Source organism: Neoarius graeffei, chromosome 15 (assembly GCF_027579695.1).
Source record: "Neoarius graeffei isolate fNeoGra1 chromosome 15, fNeoGra1.pri, whole genome shotgun sequence".
Classification (NCBI taxonomy): domain Eukaryota; kingdom Metazoa; phylum Chordata; class Actinopteri; order Siluriformes; family Ariidae; genus Neoarius; species Neoarius graeffei.
The window spans coordinates 46,060,436-46,081,791 of record NC_083583.1 but is presented as its reverse complement, the minus strand read 5'-3'; the positions used below and the strand labels follow the sequence as shown (position 1 = coordinate 46,081,791).

At 41.0% G+C, this 21,356-nt stretch overlaps 1 protein-coding gene across 1 annotated transcript in view; it reads left to right on the top strand.

The window, feature by feature from the left end:
* The window catches only part of LOC132899519 (guanine nucleotide-binding protein subunit alpha-11-like), a 30,262-nt gene extending 20,824 nt beyond the window's left edge, over nt 1-9,438 (top strand). Inside the window, exons 7-8 of the mRNA XM_060941480.1 lie at nt 5,114-5,267; nt 7,595-9,438. Of these exons, the coding sequence (XP_060797463.1) occupies nt 5,114-5,267; nt 7,595-7,797 (357 nt within the window). The 3' untranslated portion in view covers nt 7,798-9,438. The remainder of the gene's footprint in view (nt 1-5,113; nt 5,268-7,594) is intronic.
* Nucleotides 9,439-21,356: the final 11,918 nt, after the last annotated feature.

Here is a 21,356-nt window from a genome sequence, read left to right as displayed (position 1 = left end):
CAGTGGGTCTCTTCTCTTTCCAATCTTCAGAAAAACATGACATCACCAATCCACAGTTAGGGGTTGGGGGTATCGTTCTTCCAGTTTAAAAGATTGAGATGCCTTGCCAAGAGAGAAGAGTAGGCTATGCTATTTGATTGTGCTTTTTGTAGGGCAAGATCCTCTGATGGTACACCAAAAAGTCAGAAAAGGACAGGGTTCAATTGTTAGACTTGTAATTTCCGAATAAACTCCAAATATAGTGTAATAATGCCGTTAAAATTGGGCAAATTGGCTAACGTGTGCTAAAGACTGGCTGGAGCTTGGTTGCATCTGTCACAGGTAGGACTAACCCCAGAAAAATTTTGGAAAGCTTGACCTTTAACATATAGAGCTAATGTACAATCTTGAATTGAATAAGACCATGTCTCGCACAAATACAGTGTTGCTTGAAAGTTTGTGAACCCTTTAGAATTTTCTATATTTCTGCATAAATATGACCTAAAACAATATCAGATTTTCACACAAGTCCTAAAAGTAGATTAAGAGAACCCAGTTAAACAAATGAGACAAAAATATTATACTTGGTCATTTATTCATTGAGGAAAATGATCCAATATTACATATCTGTGAGTGGCAAAAGTATGTGAACCTCTTGGATTAGCAGTTAATCTGAAGGTGAAATTAGAGTCAGGTGTTTTCAATCAATGGGATGATAATCAGGTGAGAGTGGGCACCCTGTTTTATTTAAAGAACAGGGATCTATCAAAGTCTGAGCTTCACAACACGTTTGTGGAAGTGTATCATGGCACGAACAAAGGAGATTTCTGAGGACCTCTGAAAAAGCATTGTTGATGCTCATCAGGCTGGAAAAGGTTACAAAACCATCTCTAAAGAGTTTGGACTCCACCAATTCACAGTCATACAGATTGTGTACAAATGGAGGAAATTCAAGACCATTGTTACCCTCCCCAGGAGTGCTCGACCAACAAAGATCACTCCAAGAGCAAGGCGTGTAATCATTGGAAAGGTCACAAAGGACCCTAGGGTAACTTCTAAGCAACTGAAGGCCTCTCCCATATTGGCTAATGTTAATGTTCATGAGTCTACCATCAGGAGAACACTGAACAACAATGGTGTGCACGGCAGGGTTGCAAGGAGAAAGCCACTGCAATCCCAAAAGAACATTGCTTCTCGTCTGTAGTTTGCTAAAAAAATCACGTGAACAAGCCAGAAGGCTATTGGAAAAATGTTTTGTGGACGGATGAGATCAAAATAGAACTTTTTGGTTTAAATGAGAAGCGTTATGTTTGGAGAAAGGAAAACACTGCATTCCAGCATAAGAACCTTATCCCATCTGTGAAACATGGTGGTGGTAGTATCATGGTTTGGGCCTGTTTTGCTGCATCTGGGCCAGGACGGCTTGCCATCATTGATGGAACAATGAATTCTGAATTATACCAGCGAATTCTAAAGGAAAATGTCAGGACATCTGTCCATGAACTGAATCTCAAGAGAAGGTGGGTCATGCAGCAAGACAACGACCCTAAGCACACAAGTCGTTCTACCAAAGAATGGTTAAAGAAGAATAAAGTTAATGTTTTGTAATGACCAAGTCAAAGTCCTGACCTTAATCCAATGGAAATGTTGTGGAAGGACCTGAAGCGAGCAGTTCATGTGAGGAAACCCACCAACATCCCAGAGCTGAAGCTGTTCTGTACGGAGGAATGGGCTAAAATTCCTCCAAGCCGGTGTGCAGGACTGATCAACAGTTACCGGAAACGTTTAGTTGCAGTTATTGCTGCACAAGGGGGTCACACCAGATACTGAAAGCAAAGGTTCACATACTTTTGCCACTCACAAATATGTAATATTGGATCATTTTCCTCAATAAATAAATGACCAAGGATAATATTTTTGTCTCATTTGTTGAACTGGGTTCTCTTTATCTACTTTTAGGACTTGTGTGAAAATCTGATGATGTTTTAGGTCCTATTTATGCAGAAATATAGAAAATTCTAAAGGGTTCACAAACTTTCAAGCACCACTGTAGATCCAGAGTGAATCCTTTTTGTCCATTGTGCTTTGGCTATGTCCATCCCCAAATCCCTCTCCCAGTTTTCCTTTATTATTAAGCGTGAAGAGGCTTCCGTATCAAATCTAGCTGTATAAAGCCTTGTTATTATTCCCTTAACCTCAGGTTTGATTTCGAGGATTAAATCAAAAAAATGTTTTGGTGGTGGGGAAGGGAATTGAGTAAACTGATTCCATATCAAATGTCTGATTTGTAAATATAAAAAAAAGATGTGCTGGTAGAGCAAGCTCATCCTTAACTTGGTCAAATGACATGAAACATTTTCTTTATACAGTATCTTAATATTCAGAACTCCTTTTGTGAACCACTGATCAAATGTATTATCTAAGAGGCAGGCTGAGAACAGGTGATTGACTGCAATGGGGGTTAAAATAGACATGGAGACTAATCCATGTTTACTAAATTGGGAACAAAATTTGAAGGAATGTAACACCACAGGGTTCTAGCAGGTTTGGGGTGTATGTTCAAAGGGCTCGATGAACTCAACAACCAGAAAGTGAAATCCAACTGCAAGACCTTGATTCAATTTGTAACCAGGCAGGAACGTCCAGGGTGGATGTATCCCATAGCCAGTGTTATAGGCTTTTAATATTTGCAGGTCAGTAATAGATTTGAAAATTTGGTAGAACCGTCTCACCATGCATCTTAGGCCTTTGAAAAAAAAAATCCAGATCCTAGGTGTTTTACTGTTCCAATAAATGATGAAATAAAACTAATACGCCTTTTAAAGAATGCTTTCATGACAAAGTATGGAATGCACTGAAATAAATATAAGATTATTATTATAATATCCTCTTTGGTATGTTATGAAAATTAGCCTTTCACAGATTGTGATTTAGGAACAGACCCACCAAGATAGCTAAAATTATTATTTATTACTTTGAATGATAATGAATGGAAAGAGATTGGACTAGCAGTGGACGAGTTTTTGCAGCATAGTCCTTATGTTCTCCCTCTTATTTCCTCTTTCTTTCCATTACTGGTAAATAGTGATGCACCAATCTGATATTGTAAAGTGGATTATAAGTTCCACTATAACAAAACAAAACACAAATAAAAACCCAGACCCCTTGACTGTGCTTCACGGACCTCTCTTTGCTGTCTTATCCAGTCCGAACTGTTGTGAGATTATCTGACTAACAGATCTCTTCTTTTTATCTAAAGTCAGGAACATTACTTCCTGTGTTAATTAGATTCTTCCTTGAAATAAAATAACAGCAAATATGATGTCCTCCTCTCTGTAACGTTTTCAACAACTTTTATGATTATTAAAGTGAAAATAATGCAACAGAGGTTAGGTTGAAGTGGGTAATACACTTTTCTGAGAGTATCATGAGTAGCTTCAGCATTTGTATAAAGAAGTACTGTAAAAGAATTCATTTTTGTACATATTCAAAAGTAAAAACTTTTCTCGGTTGTCTAAAAATTGGTATTATGTTTTGCATTGTCACTCCGTTTAAAAAAAAGTGCTTGTCACTGGGGTGAAAGTCTCAAAGGGAAACCTTTGTGCATTTCCGACCAGGAAAATCTGATCAGAACTGCAAAGTTGAGTTTGCAAGAACTCGAGTAAATACATGGGACATCATGTGAACAATACATGTTCATGTGAAAAAGAATAATTTGTGTGAGAAAATCAGATTGGAAAAAATGCAACCACATGCCCTACATTAAAAATAAATTACAAAATCACGTGGGTAAAAAAAAAGGGCGGCATGGTGGTGCAGTGGTTAGCGCTGTTGCCTCACAGCAAGAAGGTCCGGGTTCGAGCCCAGCGGCTGGCGAGGGCCTTTCTGTGCGGAGTTTGCATGTTCTCCGTGTCTGCGTGGGTTTCCTCCGGGTGCTCCGGTTTCCCTCACAGTCCAAAGACATGCAGGTTAGGCTAATTGTTGGCTCTAAATTGACCGTAGGTGTGAGTGTGAATGGTTGTTTGTCTCTGTGTCAGCCCTGCGATGACCTGGCGACTATGACTTCTCGCCCATAGTCAGCAGGGATAGGCCCCAGCCTGCCTGCGACCGTGTGCAGGATAAGCGATTACGGATAATGGATGGATGGATGGACATAGGGAAAAAAAAACAAAACACATACACTACTTGTGCCAAAAGTGTAAAATATATATTATAATATACAATATAATATAAAAAACATAAAAATAAAAAAGAAGTGTGAGAACAAGAAATAAAGTGGTGGGAAGAGGCATCTCTAAGATCAGTATGGATACAATGATACCAGGGCGGCACGGTGATGTAGTGGTTAGCGCTGTCGCCTCACAGCAAGAAGGTCTGGGTTCGAGCCCCGTGGCCGGCGAGGGCCTTTCTGTGCGGAGTTTACATGTTCTCCCCGTGTCCGCGTGGGTTTCCTCCGGGTGCTCCGGTTTCCCCCACAGTCCAAAGACATGCAGGTTAGGTTAACTGGTGACTCTAAATTGACCGTAGGTGTGAATGTGAGTGTGAATGGTTGTCTGTGTCTATGTGTCAGCCCTGTGATGACCTGGCGACTTGTCCAGGGTGTACCCCGCCTTTCGCCCGTAGTCTGCTGGGATAGGCTCCAGCTTGCCTGCGACCCTGTAGAAGGATAAAGCGGCTAGAGATAATGAGATGAGATGAGATAATGAGAGCTGTCTTAAGGCATTTTTATGTCCATTAAAGGTATAATTCATTTACTACCATTCACAACTCACATTCACACCTACGGTCAATTTAGAGTCACCAGTTAACCTAACCTGCATGTCTTTGGACTGTGGGGAAAACCGGAGCACCCGGAGGAAACCCACGCGGACACGGGGAGAACATGCAAACTCCACACAGAAAGGTCCTCGCCGGCCACGGGGCTCGAACCCGGACCTTCTTGCTGTGAGGCGACAGCGCTAACCACTACACCACCGTGCCGCCCTGGTATCATTGTATCCATACTGATCTTAGAGATGCCTCTTCCCACCACTTTATTTCTTGTTCTCACGCTTCTTTTTTATTTTTATGTTTTTTCCACTTCCTCTGATAGTACTGAGTTAATATTCCACTATTTATTCTTCCTGCATTACAGAACCGTATGCAAGAGAGTCTGACACTTTTCTACACTACCATCCACTCACCCTGGTTCGCCAATTCCTCTATCATCCTCTTTCTCAATAAAATGGACATCCTAGCTGAGAAGATCAAAATGTCCGACCTGCAGAACTACTTCCACGGGTTCCAAGGTATAATGAGCTAAAATTACACACACCTACAGTTCATCCTATTTTATCTGATAAGGCATGCCCTGGCAAAGAGTGTGTTGACTTGTGTTTGTGGAAGTGTTCCGAGTCACCTTATATCTCTGTATCTCCAAACCTTCGCTTTCCCATTCCTAACTGTTACTCATGGCAACCATGAAATGCCCAACATCAGCAAGCAGACAAGACTAACAGAAGCCTGGTTTTTATAATGGAACTGGGTAGAATTTCCAGCTCTCACCTACGACAGCTGTTTGCATGATGGGATTTGTAGGGCACATTTTCAATTCAGGACAGAACAGTAGCTATTACCTGACACTGAGCCTTGCATTAAAGGGGAACTGAAGTCATTTTTAAACTTGCTTTATTTCTTAATTAACGTGTTATTCAATTACGTTTTCGGTTTTATTAACCTTATATCGTGACTCGTATTGGCATATTATATTACACTTATCGGCCTTTTCGGTTTTTAGCCATGTTGACTGTAGTTCGTTTGGTCCACGGCAGGCGTCGCTTATCCGCGCGATCTTCACGAGACTTGTGCGAGACTTCAAACATGAAGTGTCAGCGCCGCCATTTTGAAAACTGTTTACACAGCGGCCAGATCGCCATCTCATCTCATCTCATTATCTCTAGCCGCTTTATCCTTCTACAGGGTCGCAGGCAAGCTGGAGCCTATCCCAGCTGACTACGGGCGAAAGGCGGGGTACACCCTGGACAAGTCGCCAGGTCATCGCAGGGCTGACACATAGACACAGACAACCATTCACACTCACATTCACACCTACGGTCAATTTAGAGTCACCGGTTGACCTAACCTGCATGTCTTTGGACTGTGGGGGAAACCGGAGCACCCGGAGGAAACCCACGCGGACACGGGGAGAACATGCAAACTCCACACAGAAAGGCCCTCGCCGGCCCCGGGGCTCGAACCCAGGACCTTCTTGCTGTGAGGCGACAGCGCTAACCACTACACCACCGTGCCGCCCCAGATCGCCATATCATTCCAATTTAGATTAATTTCGAGATTTGCCAGCTTCATCAGTGATGGAGATTATTCCATACAACTCTGAACCAACGTGGAGTAGAGAAGAGTTGGAAAGACGACAGGATAAGGACGAGTCCGTCGCGCTGGTATTTACGTCATTACTGTCGCACAATTAAAAGGTGCCAGATCAGGCGGCTGCTGGGTTTTCAAAATAAAAAATACGTGCATGTATTTTTGTGATAAATGCATATGATACTGAGCGCATTTCCCTCGTAATCCTCACTAAGGTTTCGGACAGCACTACAAAATGGTGTCCCCACTATATAGTGCCCTATATAGTGAGTAGGGAGCGATTTCGGACACAGGGAAAACTTCCGGCTTGATTACGTCAGCAATCAAAGGAGGGCGCATGCGTCTTTTGACGACGTTGGCAGATGTTGGTCACTTTGATTTCCGCTGTACGTTTTACTTCCGTCCTACGATGTCTCGCACAGGTCTCAGCGAATCTCGTTTACGGCCATCGCTTTGACATATGGACTGATATATTACATAGCATATTCCAAACACTCATAACTTGCTATAGCAGTGACAAAATAGCTGTCAGAAATGCATTCCTATATTTTATAAAATGAGATAAATAGAATTTTGATGATAAAAAATTTGCCTTCAGTTCCCCTTTAAAAGAGCAGTCTGTCATTTTTAGAGCCCTCTGCTGCGTGTGGTATGAATTACAATTGCAGTACAAACATTGACGAGCTTTCCCCTTCACACCACTCGACCCCACTCCCTCTGTTGAAACTACACATGCTGTGTGAGGTAGCTTTTAATGCAAACGGGGCTTTCTGAGCAGTTCTGTTTTGGCTGGAGGTGGAGGTTCTGGGCCAGAAAAAAAGTAAACTGACATTAAAAGTAGCCAGATCCATGCATGCCAAAATTTCTAAATCATAGTTTTCTATAGCCCTGCGATAACCTGGCGACTTGTCCAGGGTGTACCCCGCCTCTCGCCCATAGTCAGCTGGGATAGGCTCCAGCTTGCCTGCGACCCTGTAGAACAGGATAAAGCGGCTAGAGATAATGGATGGATGGATAGTTTTCTACTATGATTTCAATTTCTTTGAAATTATTTTATGTTTCTTGAAATCTTATATATTTATTATTTATAATCTCTTAAACCAGTGATTACGTATACTCCATTAGCACATAAGCAAAGTGAATATCGTGTTCACATTTCCATTAACACAACTCCTACTCTATTTGTTGTTTTTATGAAACTAACTCTTAACTTCCATGGCACTGACCCTCTTTCATTGGGTTCCATTTTCAGGCAAGAAACGGGATCCTGATGCAGCCATGGAGTTCATCCGTGAGATGTACAAGCAGCAGGCACAGAACCCTGAGAAGAAGGAAAACAAGACCATTTACCCGCACTTCACCTGTGCCACCGACACCAGCAACATCCGCAAGGTGTTCAACGATGTGAAAGACACAGTGCTCATCAAGTCTCTGCAGGAATATGGTGTGCTGTGACCAGGCCATGTCATGACTGCTGCTGAAAATTGTGGATAAACCCACCTCCCCATTCACGTTTTTCCAGCGTCATTTGTCAGACAGTTTATTTGCCTGATTGTTTTGGGTGGTGGACATGGTACAGACATCTCCAGACATTGCAATAATGGAATGGGCCAAAGCTTGGCTGAAGAAATCATTTTGGTCTTTCAGCCATGCAACGATGAGGACAGATATTTGTGGGGGGGGTTCTCTTCCTGCTTGTATGCAAGACAATAATTCTTTGGTGAAAATGAAAATACCCTGCACTTTGATTTCGAATGCTGCAGTGTCTGCTGGAGGGACTACATTTCACTGTACACACAGAGTGATCCACATCACTCTCTGAAAATGATGCTGTATATTTGATCAGCTTTATTTCTGGGGTTACATGGTTTGTTGGTGTCGCAGTTATATCGGAACACACTGTTTGACTTCAGCATCTTTACAGTCAAATAAAAGAGACTGCAGACTGTAAAGGCTTCACTTCTTCCTCTGGGACTAGATCTTATGTCCTTATCTAGAGGGACACTTCTTTTTATCATTTTCGTGCTTTTTTCATTCTGTATTTGTTTTGTTTTTTTGCTCAGTATACTCTTTTTACTGACAGTATAGTTGCTCTCTGTATAATTTATATTTATCATATGGTCTTAGTATTGTGCCCAGCAAATGTTATAAATGTAGGCACTTATAATCATGTGTAACATGTAGGGTGAGCTGAAATAGTATTTTTAAGCAACTGAAGATAAAATATCTCAAAGAAATGAAGGACAACCTGATGTGTTATCTGTGCTCAACTTTGAACCTATGAATGATTTGTCCAGTACACTGGGAATACATGTTTAACTGGTTTTCTATGTTATAAAGGAATGAAATAGTTTCTTGGCTGCTCAGTGAACATACTCACTGTTCACTTTATTAGAAATGCCTGCACACTTATGCATATCTAATCAGCCAATCATGTGGCAGTAACACAATGCATGAAATCATGCAGATACAGTTCAGAAGCTTCAGGTAATGTTCATGTCAAACATCAGAATGTGGGAAAAAAAAAAAGGTGATTTCTGTGATTGTAACTGTGGCATGGTTGTTGGTGCCAGATAGGCTGGTTTGAGTATTTCAGAAACTGCTGATCTGCAAATTTCATACACGGCAGCCTCTAGAGCTTACACAGAATGGTGCAAAAAACAAACAAACAAACATACAAACAAAAAATCCTATGAGCGGAGGGTTTTCAGGCTGAAACACCTTGCTGATGAGGGAGAGGTCAGAGGAGGATGATCAGACTGGCCTGAGCTGACAGGAAGTCTATAATCACACTTTAAAACCGTGGCGAGCAGAAAAGCATGTCAGAATGCACAACACACCAAACCTTGAAGTGGATGGGCTACAACAACAGAAGGTCATTGTTTCATGCATGCTGAGATGCTTTTCTGTTTACTATGGTTGTAAAGAGTAATTATTTGAGTTACTATATTCTTCCTGGCAGGAATACATCCTGAATGAGACATCATCACAGGTCACTATATGCACACTAATTAAAGGAAATTACCACTGAAAACTAACCAAATTCTAGTCACCATATCAGTTCTAGGGCAGTGTTTCGTAATGTTTTTATGTGTCTAAAATGGAATAAACATAGAGAAAATGCATCATTTATAAGGAACTCTTTTGTTCAACCGGCGCAGCTATCATGACATCAGAGTTGCTTCCTGTGGGAGCATGCATGTATCCTCAACAAGTGTTCTCCTTTCCCTGGTTCCCTTCGCTTCCCCAGTTATTTCTTCATACCAGTGGCGGCTGGTAGTCTTTCAAACAGGGGAGGCTGGTCGGTTACAATATTTCCAGATTTTAAAAGAAAAAACACATCAATTTTGCCCATACTCTTGCCTCTGATCTGGCTGATTGTTGGCAGGGTCACAAACTGTGAAATAACAGGTTCTTTTGGCCCATTAGCCTGCTGTCCAATATACATGATGGTGGTGTTGGGGGGGTATATTTTAACATTTTATATTTTAAAATTGTGGCATGTTGTTTAAAAATTGATCATTATTGAAAGCAGCTCTTTGTCAGGAACCTCAGCAGTAACAGCAGAGTGTTCTGGAATAGGCACAAGCACTGACCTTGGGGAGCCAAACATAGAGCTGGGTGCCACACATTTCATTCAAACACACTTTCCCTATATTTTACTTATTTTGACTGAGAAATGTTTTACTGACAATTTTGATAACCCTTCACTTTTAATCCAGGTCTGTAGTGTGAAATGTTCTCGGCTGTGTTTTCGTTTAAAAATGTTTTCCAAATTGTAGCTGTGTTTAATTCCTATCCAGAGAAATATATATTCCAATATAATATACTCAGCATAAACATTTTAAATAGATTCTATATTTTTGGTCCATCCATGACATATTACTAAAGTAGCCTATTTACTGTTGTTGATGTGGGTCACTTGCTGTTAGCCAATTCACTTTCTCATACCAGGAGAGCTGAAAGGAACGAGTATTATTCCCTACCTTTTTCACCAAGTCAATTTGAGGCGTTGGTCTACCCTGCTCTTTAATTTTAATTTTTTCCTCGAAAGGAAGACTGGCAAATGGCTTCGCCAAAATTAAATCAGCAATGCTTGGCATCCGTGCGCAGCTTTCTTGCTAGCTGACTAGCCCCCTCAAGTTCAAGTTCAGTCACTCAAATAAACGAAATTTCTGGAACTAAGATAGCAAACTTGACAACACTATATTTACAGTGGTGCTTGAAAGTTTGTGAACCCTTTAGAATTTTCTATATTTCTACAGAAATATGACCTAAAACATTACCAGATTTTCACACAAGTCCTAAAAGTAGATAAAGAGAACCCAGTTAAATAAATGAGACAAAAATATTATACTTGGTCATTTATTTATTGAGGAAAATGATCCAATATTACATATCTGTGAGTGGCAAAAGTATGTGAACCTTTGCTTTCAGTATCTAGTGTGACCCCCTTGTGCAGCAATAACTGCAACTAAACGTTTCTGGTAACTGTTGATCAGTCCTGCACACCGGCTTGGAGGGATTTTAGCCCATTCCTCCGTACAGAACAGCTTCAACTCTGGGATGTTGGTGGGTTTCCTCACATGAACTGCTCGCTTCAGGTCCTTCCACAACATTTCCATTGGATTAAGGTCAGGACTTTGACTTGGCCATTCCAAAACATTAACTTTATTCTTCTTTAACCATTCTTTGGTAGAACGACTTGTGTGCTTAGGGTCGTTGTCTTGCTGCATGACCCACCTTCTCTTGAGATTCAGTTCATGGACAGATGTCCTGACATTTTCCTTTAGGATTCACTGGTATAATTCAGAATTAATTGTTCCATCAATGATGGCGAGCCGTCCTGGCCCAGATGCAGCAAAACAGGCCCAAACCATGATACTACCACCACCATGTTTCACAGATGGGATAAGGTTCTTATGCTGGAATGCAGTGTTTTCCTTTCTCCAAACATAATGCTTCTCATTTAAACCAAAAAGTTCTATTTTGGTCTCATCCGTCCACAAAACATTTTTCCAATAGCCTTCTGATTTGTCCACGTGATCTTTAGCAAACTGCAGATGATCAGCAATGTTCTTTTTGGTGAGTAGTGGCTTTCTCCTTGCAACCCTGCTATGCACACCATTGTTGTTCAGTGTTCTCCTGATGGTGGACTCATGAACATTAACATTAGCCAATGTGAGAGAGGCCTTCAGTTGCTTAGAAGTTACCCTGGGGTCCTTTGTGACCTCACCAACTATTACACGCCTTGCTCTTGGAGTGATCTTTGTTGGTCGACCACTCCTGAGGAGGGTAACGATGGTCTTGAATTTCCTCCATTTGTACACAATCTGTCTGACTGTGGATTGGTGGAGTCCAAACTCTTTAGAGATGGTTTTGTAACCTTTTCCAGCCTGATGAGCATCAACAACGCTTTTTCTGAGGTCCTCAGAAATCTCCTTTGTTCATTCCATGATACACTTCCACAAACATGTGTTGTGAAGATCAGACTTTGATAGATCCCTGTTCTTTAAATAAAACAGGGTGCCCACTCACACCTGATTGTCATCCCATTGATTGAAAACACCTGACTCTAATTTCACCTTCAAATTAACTGCTAATCCTAGAGGTTCACATACTTTTGCCACTCACAGATATGTAATATTGGATCATTTTCCTCAATAAATAAATGACCAAGTATAATATTTTTGTCTCATTTGTTTAACTGGGTTCTCTTTATCTACTTTTAGGACTTGTGTGAAAATCTGATGTTTTAGGTCATATTTATGCAGAAATATAGAAAATTCTAAAGGGTTCACAAACTTTCAAGCACCACTGTACACTTTATTTACAATGAAAATATATACAAGGGGCGGCACGGTGGTGTAGTGGTTAGCGCTGTCGCCTCACAGCAAGAAGGTCCGGGTTCGAGCCCCGTGGCTGGCGAGGGCCTTTCTGTGTGGAGTTTGCATGTTCTCCCCGTGTCCACGTGGGTTTCCTCCGGGTGCTCCGGTTTCCCCCACAGTCCAAAGACATGCAGGTTAGGTTAACTGGTGACTCTAAATTGACCGTAGGTGTGAATGTGAGTGTGAATGGTTGTCTGTGTCTATGTGTCAGCCCTGTGATGACCTGGCGACTTGTCCAGGGTGTACCCCGCCTTTCGCCCGTAGTCAGCTGGGATAGGCTCCAGCTTGCCTGCGACCCTGTAGAACAGGATAAAGCGGCTAGAGATAATGAGATGAGATGAGAATATATACAAACTAAAAAAACTGGTAGAAACCGTATGTAATGAATGAAAACGAAATGTAAGCTGATCTCTTACAATACACCACACCACTTGCGAATCCGCATGGGACTGAACTGAGATTCACCGCTGCCTGTCTATATTTGAAACGAGCTGTCAATCAAAGAAAATATCCGGCCGCTTTCACCAATCACCAGTCTCCTCGAGGAAAGCTTTGCCATGTCCCTCCCACTGTGAGGCTGGGACTCCGTGGGCGGGCATTTTCGCAGTATTTGTCTAATAATCGTCTTGCATTTTGATATTGAAAGCGCATAGCTCCCAAATGCCATTGAAGTCCACTGAGGCTGGGCTGCATCGCGCTGTCACGAGGGGGAAAAACTCACGCACACATTAGGCGAACTGGGGAAAGTTATAACGGAATGATTTCGCACTGTAGTTGGGTTGAGCACATATATTTCTATGATTCTGGATCTGAAATAGCAATGTTATAAGGTCGGCTATAACATAAGCCTAGCGCAATTCATCCTACACGATGTTCGTCATTTTTAGAGGAGGCTGAGCCTCCCTCGTTGTCTTAGAGCAATCGTCCGTGCTTCATACATGTCTTTCACAAAACATTCTTCCGTAAAATGCCTGCTGCATAACTTTGAAGTGTGTGCAATACGGCATGATCTTCACAGAACACAGTTCACAGAGATAATACAACAATACGGAACTAAAAAAATGGGTTTGCAGTGAAAATAACTGCACTAAATAGGAGAAAAACCACGAGCAAAATCACCACAGTAGACCATGTCTGGATCCGGTTTTAGCAACTTCTACGTCATCGATCCCTCAGCCTTATTCTGACTTTTCACGGTATCCTTATAGCAGTGCAGATGAATATGGCGGCGTACACGTATTTTGACCGATGCCCGAACTTGGCCACTTTTAAATGTGAAAATAATCATCCTTTCAGAATTACTACCTCAACTTAGTGCTACTTTGAATTACATGTCAAAGTGCTTAATTACAAATAAATTTGTATTTTAGAAAGAAAGAAAGCACAACTTTATTCATCACACACTTGTGAATTTCCTCTCTGCATTTAACCCATCTGAAGCAGTGAACACACACATGCACACACACGTGTCGTGAGCAATGAGCACACACACATACCCAGAGCAGTGGGCAGCCATGCTAACAGCGCCCGGGGAGCAGTTGGGAGTTAGATGCCTCGCTCAAGGGCACCTCAGCCCAAGGCCGTCCCATATTAACCTAACCGCATGTCTTTGAACTGTGGTGGAAACCGGAGCACCCGGAGGAAACCCACGCAGACACGGGGATTTCCTTTAACACCTAGCATAGTTCACATATTAGCATATTTTTAGTAGGTGGGAGGAAACAAGAGAACCTGGAAGAAACCCACAGGGAAATGGAGAGAGCATGCACAGCAACTCCACACAGACAGAAACCCAAGCTCTGGATGGAGCCAGGGACCCTCACGCTGTGAGGAGGAAATCCTACCAACTGCACCCCCTTAATTTATGTCATTTACAATACAAATTATAATTCACTTAGTATTTGATATCAGCATGGTAATTATCCATCCTACACACAAACTAAGCCATCTGTTTGCAATGATTAGCCATATTTTATGGTTAATAGGCTATTTGTTATCATGGTGCATGATATATGAGGGAAAAGGGAAACTAAAAAAAGGCTTCTTAATTGATTGGCAATGAGAAATAAGCAAAAATAAGTTGTTTTGCTTCATTGTAACAAATATGGATTATCCGTTTCATTAAACACAGTGTATATTATCTGTACAGTATCGCTATATTCCTGTGATGACCTGGCGACTTGTCCAGGGTGTACCCCACCTTTCACCTGTAGTCAGCTGGGATAGGCTCCAGCTTGCCTGCGACCCTGTAGAACAGGATAAAGCGGCTAGAGATAATGACATGAGATGAGCATTGCCATATTCATATAGGAGATTATGTTTTTTCCCCATAAAATCCCCACCTTCGGCAGCACGGTGGTGTAGTGGTTAGCAATGTCGCCTCACAGCAAGAAGGTTCTGGGTTTGAGCCCAGCGGCCGGCCAGGGCCTTTCTGTGCGGAGTTTGCATGTTCTCCCCGTGTCTGCGTGGGTTTCCTCCGGGTGCTCCGGTTTCCCCCACAGTCCAAAGACATGCAGGTTAGGTTAACTGGTGACTCTAAATTGACCGTAGGTGTGAATGTGAGTGTAAATGGTTGTCTGTGTCTATGTGTCAGCCCTGTAATGACCTGGCGACTTGTCCAGGGTGTACCCCGCCTCTCACCCATAATCAGCTGGGATAGGCTCCAGCTTGCCCACGGCCCTGCACAGGATAAGTAGTTACGGACAATGGATGGATCCTCACTTTCTTTTCTGTCTAAAAATTTTTTAGGTTTTCCCCCATTTTTACCCAAACTTTTTTTGGTATGAGTCACCAGTTGCTGCTTTACCTCTAACCAGTTAGTGGTAAATTCATTAGTTAGTTAGTGGCCAATTCATGTAAACTGGGATTGTTGGCCACTGTGGTTTGAAAGAATACATTTTATTATAGGAAATATTCCTTTCCCATTTTGCTCCTCCTCTACCACATGAGATGTAGAATCGAAATCTTGCCAGTTCTTCCAGCAAAACTGAAAAGTTTAGCTCACACATGGCACTATATATGTTCTACTTCCATCCATCCATCCATTATCCGTAACCACTTATCCTGTGCAGGGTCACGGGCAAGCTGGAGCCTATCCCAGCTGACTATGGGTGAGAGGCGGGGTACACCCTGGACAAGCCGCCAGATCATCGCCGGGCTAACACATAGAGACAAACAACCATTCACACCTACGGCCAATTTAGAACCACCAATTAGCCTAACCTGCATGTCTTTGGACTGTGGGGGAAACCGGAGCACCCGGAGGAAACCCACGCAGACACGGAGAGAACATGCAAACTCCACACAGAAAGGTCCCCGTCGGCCACTGGGCTCGAACCCAGAATCTTCTTGCTGTGAGGCGACAGTGCTAACCACTACACCACCGTGCCGCCCTATATTCTACTTATTTAGCCATTTTATATTCTGTTCTGTTGTGAGATATATGGTATATTTTTATAGTTTTCTGTTATTATATTTGACCTTCATATTTCGTTACTTATGGGGCCCTTGATGGAAATGACTTTCTCTTTATCCTATACAAACCTACATGTTCAAAACAAATTATCAAGGGCTTTGCAGCACAATCAAAGAGACTTACAAGAGACTTTGCTTTATCTCACTTTTCCACCCCTAAGGTACACATACAAATTTTAAATGCTATTTCATTTTATGTAATATTCTTGTTGATTTTTTCAAGTAAGTCTTTTCTGTATTTACACTACCTCACAAGTTGGAGTAAACAGAAATGTCACAGCAGAACATTTTAATGAAATGGATCATCCAGCTCCTCTTGTGCAAATAATCATACATGAGTGTCTGTGTATTATTTATAAGCCCATTTTGCCTATGTGTACCCAACCGATGAGTCAAGCAAGCCAAGTGTATTCACATGTTCACTTGTGTTTTGTGAACTTGTGTTTAGCTCTATTTATTGTGTTCAAAAATACTACTATTAGCACTAATAATACTAAGCCTGATTTAAGTATGCTGTTGGTTATGCAACAATAAACAATAAAGTTATACACTTTATTCATGCATTTCAAACATTTAGTAATCAGCGCTTGCAACCCTGATACTGTAGTAGCATATTGCAGAGTTACATTATTGCACAAGGAGAGAAGAGCCTGGTTATGATATAATATAGCGTCTTAAGACTATGATAAGAATTTCATTCAAATGTCCATGAGGTGAGAACATGGATTGGGAATGATATATAATTCCTATTTATGACTGGGGACAACTGTAGCTTAGTGACTATGGTTCCATACAAGAGAAACAATGGTTGTTAGTTCAAATCCCAGGACAGTAAGAGACCCACAGTTGAACCTCTGAACAAGATCCTTAACCCTCAACTCCAGGTTTACACTGGCTTCTGTCTTACTTGTAGCCTAAAATTCAGTGGATCTCTACAGAGTTTGCACTTCATAAAAACTGATGAAAAAAAGTGTATGAAAAATGGAGGCAGTAAGGGGACACAGTAGATACCATCGCCTCCTCACAGCTCCAGAGTTCCCAGTTCAATCCTGAGTTTGGATTACTGTCTGTATGGAGTTTCTCTGCATGTTCTCCCTGTGTCCATGTACACATACAGTGGATATAAAAAGTGTACACACCCTGTTAAAATGATAGGTTTTTCTGATGTAAAAAAAATGAGACCACGATAAATAATTTCAAAAATTTTCCCACCTTTAATGTGACCTAAAACCTGTACAATTCAATTGAAAAACAAACAAATCTGTTAGGGAGAAAAACACAAAAAATAAAAAATCTACAATAAGCTGGTTGCATAAGTGTGCACACCCTTAAACTAATACCTTGTTGAAGCACCTTTTGATTTAATTACAGCATTCGGTCTTTTTGGGTAGGAGTCGATCAGCCTGCCACATCTAGACTTGGCAATATTTGCCCACTCTTCCTTGCAAAAGTGCTCCAAATCTGTCAGATTGCGAGGGCGTCTCTTGTGCACAGCCCTCTTCAGGTCACCCCACAGATTTTCCATTGGATTTAGGTCTGGGCTCTGGCTGGGCCGTTCCAAAACTTTTTTGGGGTCATTGTTGTACTGAAAGATGAAATTCTTCTTCATCTTCAGCTTTCTAGCAGACACCTGAAGGTTTTGGGCCAAAATTGACTGGTATTTAGAACTGTTCATAATTCCTCCACCTTGACTAAAGCCCCTGTTCCAGCTGAAGAAAAACAACCCCCAAACATGATGCTGCCACCACCGCGCTTCACCGTGGGTGTGGTGTTCTTCTGGTGATGTGCAGTGTTGTTTTTGCGCCAAACATAGGAATTGTGGCCAAAAAGTTCAATCTTGGTTTCATCAGTCTATAACACATTTTCCCACATGCTTTTGGGAGAGTTGATGTATATTTTTTTTGCAAAATGTAGCCGGGCCTGGATGTTTTTCTTTGACCCTACCCCATAGTCCAGACATATGGAGAATACGGGAGATTGTTGTCACATGTAGTACACAACCAGTACTTGCCAGAAATTCCTGCAGCTCCTTCAGTGTTGCTGTCGGCCTCTCGGCAGCCTCCCTGACCAGTTTTCGTCTTGTCTTTTCATCAATTTTGGAGGGACGTCCAGTTCTTGGTAATGTCACTGTTGGCCCATATTTTCTCCACTTCTTGATGACTGTCTTCACTGTGTTCCATGGTATATCTAATGGCGTGGAAATTTTTTTGTACCCTTCTCCTGACTGATACCTTTCTACAATGAGATCCCTGTGATGCTTTGTAAGCTCTCTGTGAACCCTGGCTTTTGCTGGAGGATGCAACGGAGTAAATGTCTGAACTTTATTTGGGGTTAATCAGAGTTATTTTAATTGATGGCGGGTGTGAACCCAAAAAGGCTGAATGCTGTAATTAAATCAAAAGGTGCTTCAACAAAGTTTTAGTTTAAGGGTGAGCACACTTATGCAACCAGCTTTATTGTGCATTTTTTATTTTTTATGTTTTTCCCCCAAACAGATTTGTTTGTTTTTCAATTGAATTGTACAGGTTATAGGTCACATTAAAGGTGGGAAAAGTTTTGAAATTATTTATCATGGTCTCATATTTTTCCATCAGAAAAACATATCATTTTAATGGGGTGTGTACACTTTTTATATCCACTGTATGTGGATTGACTATACTAAATTGCCCTGAGATGTGAATGACTGTGTTAATTTGTATGTGCATGTTACCCTGTAATAGACTGACATCCCATTCAGGGTGTGGCCCCACCTTGCACGCAGTGTTGCTAGGATAGGCTCAACATTCACCTTGACCCTGACCAGGATAAATCAGCCATTGAATGAAAAATGAAAACATGGTGCAAGATGATGTCACATGATGGCTCTGGTATGGATTTATACACTTGGTAGGAATTGGCTTACTGTATATCACTTTGAATATGTAGCTTAAATTATTGTGGATAAATAGCTTAAATCAATTGGAATAAATCACCTAAATCACTTTGAATAGCTTAAGTCACATTGGATAAATGGTTTATGTCACGTTGAATAGATAGCTGAAGGTCAAGTTGAATAAAATGGTTTGCCGTCTTCTTTTGTACTCCATATTTCTCAGCCCTGTCTGCATATAAACAAACCCCATTATAGTTCCCCTTTAGCACCCGTCTCATCCTCCGAAAATGGTAAGAGGACAACAAAGCCCACTGGGATCTATGAGTGAAAGTAAGTATAGCAGCACCACCAACACCATCCTCAATCCTCTCAACCATGGCGAGTGTAATGTGCTTACCAAGAGACTGAAGGCCCTCTGAGTCATCCTCTAAATATCCATGAGGACGAGCTCATTCTCAAGAAGACCACGTCACACAGACTCGTTTCATCCCTGTAATCCCCAAAACTGCCCATTTTAGCTATTAAATCTGTCTGTTTGAGGTGCCAAGCCTAGCATTCACTCTCCACACTAGCTAAATCCTTTCAGCTCAAGCTTTTTGGGAGACTAGAGGGAAGGCTATTAAACTGCCTGTCCCAACTCATCTGTTGACCTGGAGTGATCTACAGATGAGCGATCTACCAGATGCAATCCATAATGTGTAGAGATGGTTTTCATGGTTATAATATTTGTTCATGAGTTATGCTTTGGTCATCAATAAGTAAAGTATATAAAGGAAAAAAATTTACCCAAAATCTGAGCATAGCCCAAACCAAATCTAGATCGTCGTCATAATAACTCAGCTCATGGTTTGAACCAGACTGAAATTTCTATTTTGTTTTGCAAAGCCTGTGTGCATCAGAACACTCTAGGCTGCATATTGAGCCAATTAAACTCTCTGGAAATATAATTATACCACACACTGTGGCATTTTTGAAGTGCCCTGATTACCTCAGTGGATAGAAACACTATTAAACCTCTAAAAGATGAATTCTAGTGCCTACAGAGAAGCATGATAGAGGCAGTTTGCACCTGCGGCTGCAGTATGAGCTCGCCAAGTTTTTAATGAAAGATAGAGTAAGGTGCGTGTGGACGAATGTACAAGCATATGGAGTGAAATAATGTGCATGAGGAGGAAAGTCTTAATGTTTCCAGGTGACACAGAATATGTGACCAAACAAAAAAAAAATCTGTTGACTTGAAAGGTATAGAAACCCAAGGGCAGTTGCTGAGTTCTGTCAACAGTAAAATATTCTGTAAAATATGGGACTTTATTAGGTCTTAGGATGAGATAGACATGACAGAATATGTTACAAAAGTTGCTCTTATGTCATTTTATTCCACTTTTCAACAACAGAGCAATACAATAAAGAGTTATTGCAGCTACTTACATCTTTGTTGTGTCCATGTGCGATCAGAACCACATGACTATGTGAAAATACACAGTGTCTTGCAAAAGTATTCATCCTCCTTGGTGTTTATCCTGTTTTGTCGCATTACAAGCTGGAATTAAAATGGATTTTTGGGAGGTTGGCACCATTTGATTTACACAACATACCTACTACTTTCAAGGTGCAAATTGTTGTTTTATTGTGACACAAACAATAATTAAGATGAAAAAAACGAAATCTGGAGTGTGCATAGGTATTCACCCCCCAAAATCAATACTTTGTCGAGCCACCCCTTAGCAAAAAGAAGTTTATTCAAGTGTACTATGAGTATACTTATTTTTTATGAAAACTGAGGAAGTATACTTGAAGTTGACTTTTTATAAACTATATTTTATATACTTAAGAATAGTGTAGTGAAGTATACTTGGCTTATACTGAAAAGTATAAACAAAAGTCTAAGACTAAGTACATTAATACTAAGACTTACACTTATACTTTAATACTAAAACTTATACTTTAGTATACTTTTTACGTTTTTCTGCCACAAAGTACTAATACTTAGTATATCTTGCTCCAAGTGCATAATAAGGTCAAGTGATTGACTCATGTTTAACATTTAATTTATATATTGATTGTTAGATTTAAAGCCATGATTTAAGTTAGTTTTATAGCTACACGTGATTTAGGATTGTTAAGACTTTATGATTTAATATTTTAGAGCTTTTTAAGATCCTTTATTATAACAGTGATTTTAAACTATCCCTGTGTAACCTGACCTTCCTCCAGTGGAGAAGACACACACTTCTTTGCTAAGACTAAACATAGTAGAATTGTCGTAAAAACATTTCGCGCTTTGACGTGCATAAATGCTGAAATTGCTGAAACATCCGTTGATATGAAATATTATTTTGCTTATGATTGAAGGTTTCATTAACACACATTTTACACACACCCTTTTCACACACACACACACACACACACACACACACACACACACACACACACATTCGATAGACAATACGTAAACACAGCTGCCGTTTAGAGAGATTATAATTTGTTATAAAAGGTTGTTTGTAATATTTCATCTTTGGCGAGAAAACTGTGAATAAACAGCAGTGAAACCGATCTTTGGTTCTCTGTTTTTTTGCGGTGTTTTTTCGCCCCAGAATTCTGCAGGTGGCACGAGGGCATTGGTCTCGAGAAGTTGACCGTTCCAGCTGGGGGAACCCTTTCAATTTGGGGGCTCGTCCGGGGATACTTCCAATCAGGTAAAGGGTCTCTTTTAATTGATTAGTTGGGGGGGACTTCCGCCTGGTTGGTAGTATCAGAAAAAAACCCAGTTATCTATTTAT